Source organism: Quercus lobata, chromosome 1, assembly GCF_001633185.2.
Source record: "Quercus lobata isolate SW786 chromosome 1, ValleyOak3.0 Primary Assembly, whole genome shotgun sequence".
NCBI classification, from domain to species: Eukaryota; Viridiplantae; Streptophyta; class Magnoliopsida; order Fagales; family Fagaceae; genus Quercus; species Quercus lobata.
The window spans coordinates 23,689,419-23,698,699 of record NC_044904.1 but is presented as its reverse complement, the minus strand read 5'-3'; the positions used below and the strand labels follow the sequence as shown (position 1 = coordinate 23,698,699).

The following is a 9,281-nucleotide window of genomic DNA, read 5'->3' as shown; positions in this document are numbered from 1 at the left end:
TTTGTTACTTGTGGGTCAAATAATTTTTATATATGTTAGGTAAATAGTGTATTCCACTGTTAGTATTGGAAGTTGTAAATGAAGGTTTTTTTTTTTTTTTTTTTGAAATATACATTCAAATGTTTAAGAGTTTAATAGTTTCAATAAATTCAAAATTATCTAATAACACGAGTAAGCTAAAAAATATCATACATATCATATAAATACTTAATTTAAATTAATTTTTTTTATAAAACTTATTGATCTTCCATTTTTTAATTACATGACTTATTCAATTTTATAAGAAAAATAGTATTTAAAGAAAATTTATGATGTTAAAAATCTAAAATAAATGAATTAATTTAAGAAAATTTTCTATAATTTTAGTTTGGTTATCACTGACAAAATGTAAAAAATTTCGTCACCGTTTAAAATAAAATAGCAAACACATATGAGAGTGTGTGTGTATATATATATTAATTTCAAGAAATTTTATTTTAGTCTTAGAAGTTGCGACTTCCATAACAGATTCTGGCTGTCCCTAACTACAAAAGCTCCAACTAATTATCTAGCTTGAGACAATTTCTTCGTCATTTTATTTATTTATTTTTCATTGTTATGGTTCAAAATGAACAGCTTTGCTGGCACACATTACAACAAACTTGTTAATTTTCAACGATGGAAAAGAAGAACATATTTCCAAAATTAGTTTTTGAGACACTGAGACTTGTTATAAATATTGGAGTGTCCTTGCACTCAGCAAACAAGCATGGGACATAGAAACATAAACAAAGGAAGCAGACATGTTCTTTTGTTCTAGGAAAAAGACTGAGACACCAACATATGTCTCTTTTTTCTCTTGCAAAGTTTTTTAAAATAGGAGTCCATGCTTGATTCACAGCTGAAGAGCTAAATCAAGCTTTTTGGCATCACTGGCCTCCACGGCTTGCCGGTCTTCAGGAGTTTCTTTTTCATAGAAACTCATTGCATGTAATAAAGCCATTTTCTGAGCTGCTACAAGCTTTGATGGTTGGTGTAGTATTGCGCCACTATCAGGGTCTTTGCCCTTGTTAACCTGCATTTGCATATTTGGAAATTCACTCTGGTTTGAGTGTTGGCTCCACCCCACCAAGTGACTAGGCTGTGCCGCAGGGTAAACTCCACCCTCATTCTGTGTGCCTAAACAAGGCAAGGAAGTGATGGGTTGAGACAACAACTTTGCAGCTTGTGGATGCAAGAAAGATGTGTCTGAATATGGGCTTTTTGAAATCAAATCCATCAGCTTTGACTGTAATTCCCCCAATTGACTTGGCTGCACCTGGTTACCTACTTGTGTAGATACTGGCATCATCATCATCTTCACATTCGTGTAGTTGCTGCACATGTTTGTGACCCCATAATTCCCAGCATTACTACTCATATTTTCCTTTCCAGCAAATGGGAAATGTGAGCCTAACCCAAGCTGTTGGTTTTGATTTTGATGAGCAGTTTTCCCAGGAAGATGGTCCATGTTGTTATCATTAGTACTGACCATTTTCCCTTTGCCTTTAGAATTTGGAACCAAAAAGTCCCCATCTTTACGTCTGTTGGCAGCTATTTCTGCTGAGGAACCAATCTTAACACCTTTTGTGCTATTGAAGTGAGCGTTTTCAATTGGTGGATTGCTTCCAATTCTCATTCTGTGAGATGGGGGCACCACGCCTCTTAGATAAGTTCTATTTAGGTCCATTCTGCTCATGTCTCTGCAAACCATCTTTCCTTTGTTGGCACCATCTTTGATATTAATCCTGTGACTGCTGGAGTGGGTGCTTTGTTCTTTGGAGGGATCACTATGAATGTTCAATGGCATGTTGGCGCAGGCATTGACATTCAAGTCCCAAGGAAAGTCATGGAGGACACTCTGAGTCTCAGGCATTTTGCCTTTGTTAACACCACCCAGAGAAGCAGGAGGCTGCATGAGAGATGGTCCAGGAACTTGATAATTTGGAGTCATTGCCGGAGGGAGTATTGGAGTACTCTGGGATTGATTATGTGAAGCTTCAATCTGCAGATATTGCTCCAATTTCCTATTGGCAACCGTTTGAGCCATTGGTCCCAACTCTTTAGCAAACCGCATCAGACTTTTTTTGTAATCAAGGTCCGCATTAGTAATCTACAGTGTAGACATATATCAATCAGCATAGACATGGAGATGTATCCAACAAAAAAAAAGTATTAAATAATCAGTATGAAGATAGCACACAAAAGTTTAGCAAATTAATATATTTTGACTTGTACTTGCATTTTTAACCCCCAAGAAAAAAGCATGATTTACTCCCAAAGAGAATCTTTCAGATTTATTAAAATGAACACCTTCATAAAATTAAAATATCAAGTTCCATAAAAAAGAACACGCTTATATATGCACGCATGCATAATGCTAAGAGTGTGAGCCAATGACATAAATCTAGGGCTGAAAGGGCCTATTTACCATGGTTAGGACATGCACTTAACACCTGAAAGCCGGCAAGCTTAAGACATTCAAAGAGCATTTTTCTATATATTTGAAGCACCTTTGGTGGAAAATCTCCCCTGATTTTTCAACAAGTTTCAAATTGTTAAAGTTATTGAGTGAAAAACATGAAAAAGAGAGCAAACACAAAGGTTTGTGTGGTTCAGCCTGACGGCCTACATCCACGGTGAAAGCCCTTGATGGCTACATATTGTCTATAAAGCTCTTGTATTACAAATGAACCTAATGTAAGATTTATATACTAGAGAATACTAAACTAACCCTAGATTAACCATAGACTAACCTAAGGTTAATTTACTTATTTTACAAGTACATGGGCCTACAATTGGTTTGGACCCTAAATTAACACAAACAACTCTTGCTGTACTACTAAAAGATGCAACTAGGATTGTAAAGGATCTCAACCAAGCCAAATATTCAAAGTTCAAGATTTTTCATTTAATTTTATTTCAACCACAAATCCGACTCAAGTTGATCACCTAATTAGATTATATGTCCAAACATGATCCATTATTTTTGTCAAAACAATGCTTGAACTTGTTCATGAGATAATTAATATATAATTTTCCCATATATTAGTAAACATCACGACTAACAATTTTAACCCATTCAGAAATTTATGCTAATGATATATAATTAAATTATGATTGAAATTATATTATTTAAGTTACATAGACGAAAATATTTTAATTAATAAACTTATAAAAGTTAGATTCACCAACCTTATAACTTTATATTGTTATATATAATTTTTGCTACGAAAAAAATACTATTTATTAATAACTTTATATTGTTATATATAATTTTTGCTACGAAAAAAATACTATTTATTAATATTATATGATCAATAAATAGTCTAGATTGTATTTTTATTCGAGAAATAAAAGTAGAAGTTGGTAGACCAAATGCACTGTTAGAGATGGAGCTTAACAACTCGATTTTGGTTTCCTTAAAAGGATTAGCAGATGGATTGTGCTAGGTTGGAAGAATGGAGAGGATTTGGAAATAATGACCCAAAACAAATCATTGATCAATTTATTGGTCTTCTCTAATCCTCCAAACAAATGTTGGGTGCTTACTGTTGTTTATGGGCCGCCATAGAAAGCAAGGAGAGTGAAGTTACAGGATATGCTCTCCAAGGTTGGGAAATCATTCACAGCCCCTAGCTTTACGTGAAAAATTTTAGGACTACAATTAATTTTGCACTTATTTTCATAACTATCCAATGTAATTGGTTGTGAGTGGTGGGAAAAAAAAAAGTGAGTCTATATAAAAGTGATAGACAACCAGTCATAATCTGTCATATAGGATAGTTGTGAAAATGAATATAGAATTGATTATGATTTTAGGAATAACTCAACTCTAATTAGGGAACTTCAACAACCTCTAATAGTTGAAGAAGATTGGGGGAAGATGGGTAGAGAGTTATCGACAAGTGGGTTCATAGGCTTTTTGAATATGTAAAATATTATTTCACACTAGTTTATATCACCTCTTTCACATAAATATCCATAATTGATGAAAAATGTCTACATTTTAACACATGAAAGTGGAGGTAAAATAAACAAGAGTAAGAGTATAAAAATCGAGAAATTAATTAATCTAGGTTTCTGTGGTAACATCTTGACTTGGTCAAACAAATTAGTAGGCATACACAACATCAAAGATCAAAGAATGGCTGGACAGAGCAGTTGCAAATATTGATTGGAGAGTAATGCTCTCAGATGAAAAGCTCAAATACCTTCCAGCCATAGCTTTATATCACTTTCCCATTGAATTCAGATAAATAGAGAATTCTCTACTATGTATTATTTGGACTAGATTACACATTAAGGTCTTACTATTTTGAGGGAGTGCTGTCAGCTGTGAGTGCATGTGTGCTACAATACTTACTTTCTTTTCCTTCCCTCCCCAACACCAATACGTGTGTTTATGTATGATATACTTACATGAACAATTGGTTTTGAGGCACTGTAGACTGATGAAACTAGTGCCTCATTTCCACTGGCAAAAGGGGTACAAGGCCGATATGTTTGACACTTTTCTGTTTCAAAGCCATCTCTAGACCCTGTTCAAAACAAAGGAAGAATTTAGAAATCTTCCTTCTTACTCCATTAGAGGATAAATGCAGAGAATAAGAGAACTTCCGCAATGGCATAAAATATTTTGTAAACAAAAAGAAGAAAGAGAGGTTCAATTAACACATATAGTTACGGATTTTTCTTTAATTTAATCGCACATAAGAAACTACTGCAAAATGAAAAAAGAAAAAAGAAAAAGAAAAAAAGAAGAAGCTATTGATAAAAAAGGGTTTAATTTTATCAACCCCTGTATGTGTTCAGTGTTTAAGGAACATATATCAAAGATATGGTTTCCATCAGGGTTTGAATTTTGAACTAAATGGTCGGTCTATTTTGGTGTTTCTTTTTAGAGATGGACCATAAAAGCAACATGGTCTACTTTTTGGTGAAACACCAAAATTCACATTGCCACATCTAGCAAGCTTTGTGCAGGGACCTCTGGATTCACCTTGGGGTTTCCTACCTGGCCGTCTTCTTGCTTGAGAGACCTCCAACCCAAAATTCTGTGGATTAGTTTTCAGAGTATGAAAAACCTTCTGTGCCAGTTCATGCATACCACGTGCCTGGATATCAGAAAATATGGATTAATATTGAAGAAAATTGAGTTCTCCTGGTAACATACACATTGTTTCTAAAGTTTGATATACCACAAGAACCATTTCAAGTGTACCTCTCTATAAAATATGGTAGTGGGTGCATTAAAATGCATTGCATTGCTGCAAACTAGAAACACATCACGCTGTAGAAAATTCAAAGAATTGATAATCAGTTAATAGCTCAAATGAGAACTAGTGCATATAATAATTCTCAAAGGTAGATCAGCTTTAATGAAATTTCTCTCCCTGAAGATACAGAGGTCTGCACATATGGACCAACCTGCATACATACTTGGACATAAATACTTAGTGATATCAATTTGGTCGTCATTCAAACTAGACACTGAAAATTAGAGCAAAAGGCATAGAAGTATACCTCAAATTGTGCTAAGCTTGTATACATTCCATGCTGAAGTTTAGCCCTCATTGTGCCAAAATCCATTGGCTGTTTTATGATTTTGTGATAGCCCTCCACCTTCCAAAAGCAAGAAATCCATTAGTATTTAGCTTTGAATTTAATATACTAAACATTTTGAACAAAACATGTACAGACACCAAAAAAACCAACCACTAACCTCTTGAGGATTAACTGGCTGAGCAAATATTGCATGTGTGTCTCTCCTGAATAGGGAAGAATAATTAAGATTAGAAAACCTTGTAAGCAAGGAATTCACATGATATTGAGTTATTCAGGTAGTGGAATTTACTCCTTTTCACAACCATATCAGAAAAATTATCACAGTAAAGAGTTTACCTTTGCAGTATATCAAGGACAAGCTCGAGCGCTCGTCTTTCTGGCATTTGTTGAAGAAATGAAGAAGTTGCTCGTGGATCTAATACAAACACAAGAAAACCACTAATTAAACATCTTAGTGATTAAGATCTTAGAACAGGAGAACATAAGCTATATACGTTTATATACTAATTAATACTAGGCTCACCATTTCTGATTGCAATACCTCCATACTTTCGGTTTTCTCCAATCTGCATGCAATAAAAACGAGAAAGCACATTAAAAACATAAATATATTTGCAGGCCATGAGGAGTGCAACCCTCATGTCAACTCATTTAGTATGGCAGTGAACATCTAAATCCACGAAGCACAGAATTTTCCGCCAATCCAAACCCAATGCATGATGGTTCGTAAGATAATTTATGTGTACCTTTTGTTATGTAACATATTTAATAGTTATGTGACTAGTTTAAATAGTAGTTTAATAACTTATGTAATTAAAAACACTGAGTGGTTTTATTATGATCTGCAGTATAATGAGTTAGAGAAGATTCTTGCAGCACAGTTTGGAAGAAAACTTTGTCCAGAAGAAGCAGAAGAGAGAGACCTGATGAGATGGGTAAGCAAAAGAAGTGGCAGTTACATCTTGGAGTCTTTTGCGCTTGCAGGCCCTCCTGCGGCCGTACTGCTTGACAGTAGTAGAAGGTGCAGTTGTACATGAGACTAGACCATGTTGGTGCTTCTGATCATGCACTTGTTGCTGAGAATGCAGCAGGACCCCAGCTTTGTGTTCCACCACTTCCTCAGCCTCCATCTTCTTCATCATCTTCATCTTCATCTTTCTCTTCTTTTCCTCTTCCAATGCCAATATTCGGGCACTCCTCCTCCTCCCCATTTCTGATATATCTCCTCCCTCCTCAGCCATTTTAATTACTACGTAAAACAAATAAACATTTACACAATTCATATGTACTTTGCTACTATCTCAGAGTTTCAACCAATATGTCTTCTAGTTTTTAGGCTAATTAACAAAAGAGAAATGTCAAAGAAAACATAAATCTAATAACTTCATATGTGGTTCATCACATTTGATTCTTGATTTTGATTTTGCTCTCTCTCTATATTGACGATGAAACTAATTTAATAATTAATATATAGATAGGATTTTAAAAACAATACGATCAAAAAAAAAAAAAAAAACCTTAAAAAGAAATATAGATAATATGTATATATGTATGTAAATTGTATGTGTGTTTTAAAGTATCAAAGTCAATCATGGAATAAATTTAGATATACATTGTATGACAAAATTATAACTACTCATTTAACAATTAATTAAATAATAGGATTTTAAGAATATTAAATTGTCCTAAAAAAATTCTAAGGTTGCCTTTTGGATTTAAAGATTTAATATTAAGAACTTTTTTTTGTTTTTTTTTTTTTTTGAGAAACAAATAATATCAAGAACTTTGAAAATTTATTGTTAATGTAAATTGTTTGATTATATATTATAGTACATGATAATTTGAGTTTTGGAAAATTTATTCAAACAAAATTACTTATGATATTATAGATTTGAAATAATATCTTACACTTAATTATATCAAATCCACATATTAAAAAAGGCTCAATTTTTTCCTTAAATTTTAGCATTAGAAAAAATAGTCATTTTGCACTTTATTTAAATCATCTAAACTAAAAATTGAAATCTAAATAATTCTCGATAAATACCTCAATTCAGACTAATTATAAAATTATAAATATATATAATATGTAGATGTTTAAACCATGAGTAAAATATAAGGATTAAACGACACGTGTTAGTAGTAGTATTCATAGTTTTAAAAATTGGATCAGACTAGTTGGTTCAACAAGATTTGAACACTAAACCGACCTGGTAAAAATGGCCAAACTAGCTGTTCAATTGGTAAAAAGTAAAAACCGAAAATTAAACCATTTTTCGGTTTTTTTACTGTTTCGATTTTTTAAACTATGGTCATACTTCATTATCTTTTTCTTAGAGAGAGGATAACGATGAAAATAATAGAGAAGAAAAGGAAAAATAATAAATAAATAAAATTAAGACAAATAAAATTCAATTGTTAAAACCATTAAACCATAGTTGACATAATATGACTCTTATTACAGTCTACACCAGGATTGGTAAATATAATTTCATCGTTGGTCCTTCTATCTCACATATACCTTTGTCAATCGAAATATATACAGACACACACATACACGTATAAAATTAATCATACACTTCCATTTCATAATTCACGCCATTATTTAAAGAAATACAACAATATATTGATATCATCAAATCGAGTCGGGGAGGGACTACAGAGGTTGATGTCAACCCCCTCCCTTCTTTCCATTTCATAATTCATGCCGTTATCTAAAGAAATATGACAATATATTGATATCATCAAATTGATCGAGCTAGGGAGGGACTACAGACTACTGAGGTTTATGTCAACCCCCCCCCCCCCCTCTCCATTTCATAATTCACGCCATTATCTAAAGAAATATGACAATATATTGATATCATCAAATCAATCGAGTTGGGGAGGGACTACAGACTGCAGAGGTTGATGTCAACCCCCTCCCCCCCAAACAGACTCATCCAAATATGAAAGGCTCTATATGTATATGTAATTTTTTTTTTTAATAAAATTTTTTAAATTAATTTTTAAGCTTTTATGATTGTTATTGTTGTTGTTGTGCGTGTATATTTTTTTTATTTTTTATTTCCTGACGAGAATCTATCAACCAAAAAAACAACAGAATGACTGAAAGATTGTGAATACAAAAAAGAAATCTCAAGATAGCACAAAAATAAGTATAAAATAGATAAAAATCCCAATTGTGATTTGAATACTAGGCTCAAAACAGGGGGTTTTGAAATAAAAACTCCCCAATTTGAAACCTTTGGGTGTTCTCTATCAAATGAAATGGCATGTACTTTGAGATCTATACAGATCTTGACTGAAATAGAAAACCATGCCAGGAAGGCCTAATCTTTACCACCCCAAAAACGGAAAAAAGGAAAATACAATAAAATAGGTAAATGTGGTAGAACACCGGATCTACAATAAACACAGAAAGATCGATTTGAGCAAATAACAGTAGGAACAAACCTAATAGGAAGAGATCAGCTTGTTAAACAAACGAAGCACCACTTAATGCCACAAACAAAGGCAAAGGAGGAAAGACAAAATTACCAAATCAACTCTCTCTAATCAACAAGAAGTGAAACCTTCCCCCTCTTTTCCCAAGTCAGAATCTCTCTGAAACTAAGCAAATCTTTCAGTGGTTCTTGATTTAAAGGAGCCCCATTAAGCCAAACATGGTCACACACAAAGGATACCTAAATTAA

At 33.2% G+C, this 9,281-nt stretch overlaps 1 protein-coding gene across 1 annotated transcript; it reads right to left on the bottom strand.

The window, feature by feature from the left end:
• Positions 1-660: 660 nt before the first annotated feature.
• Positions 661-6,734, bottom strand: LOC115951183. The gene is made up of 9 exons (XM_031068371.1): positions 6,510-6,734; positions 6,110-6,152; positions 5,923-6,001; positions 5,744-5,789; positions 5,545-5,643; positions 5,243-5,311; positions 5,036-5,135; positions 4,441-4,559; positions 661-2,131 (listed from the first exon to the last, which is right to left on the bottom strand). The coding sequence occupies exons 1-9, from the start codon at positions 6,732-6,734 to the stop codon at positions 875-877; spliced, it is 2,037 nt and encodes a 678-aa protein (XP_030924231.1). The 3' UTR covers positions 661-874.
• Positions 6,735-9,281: the final 2,547 nt, after the last annotated feature.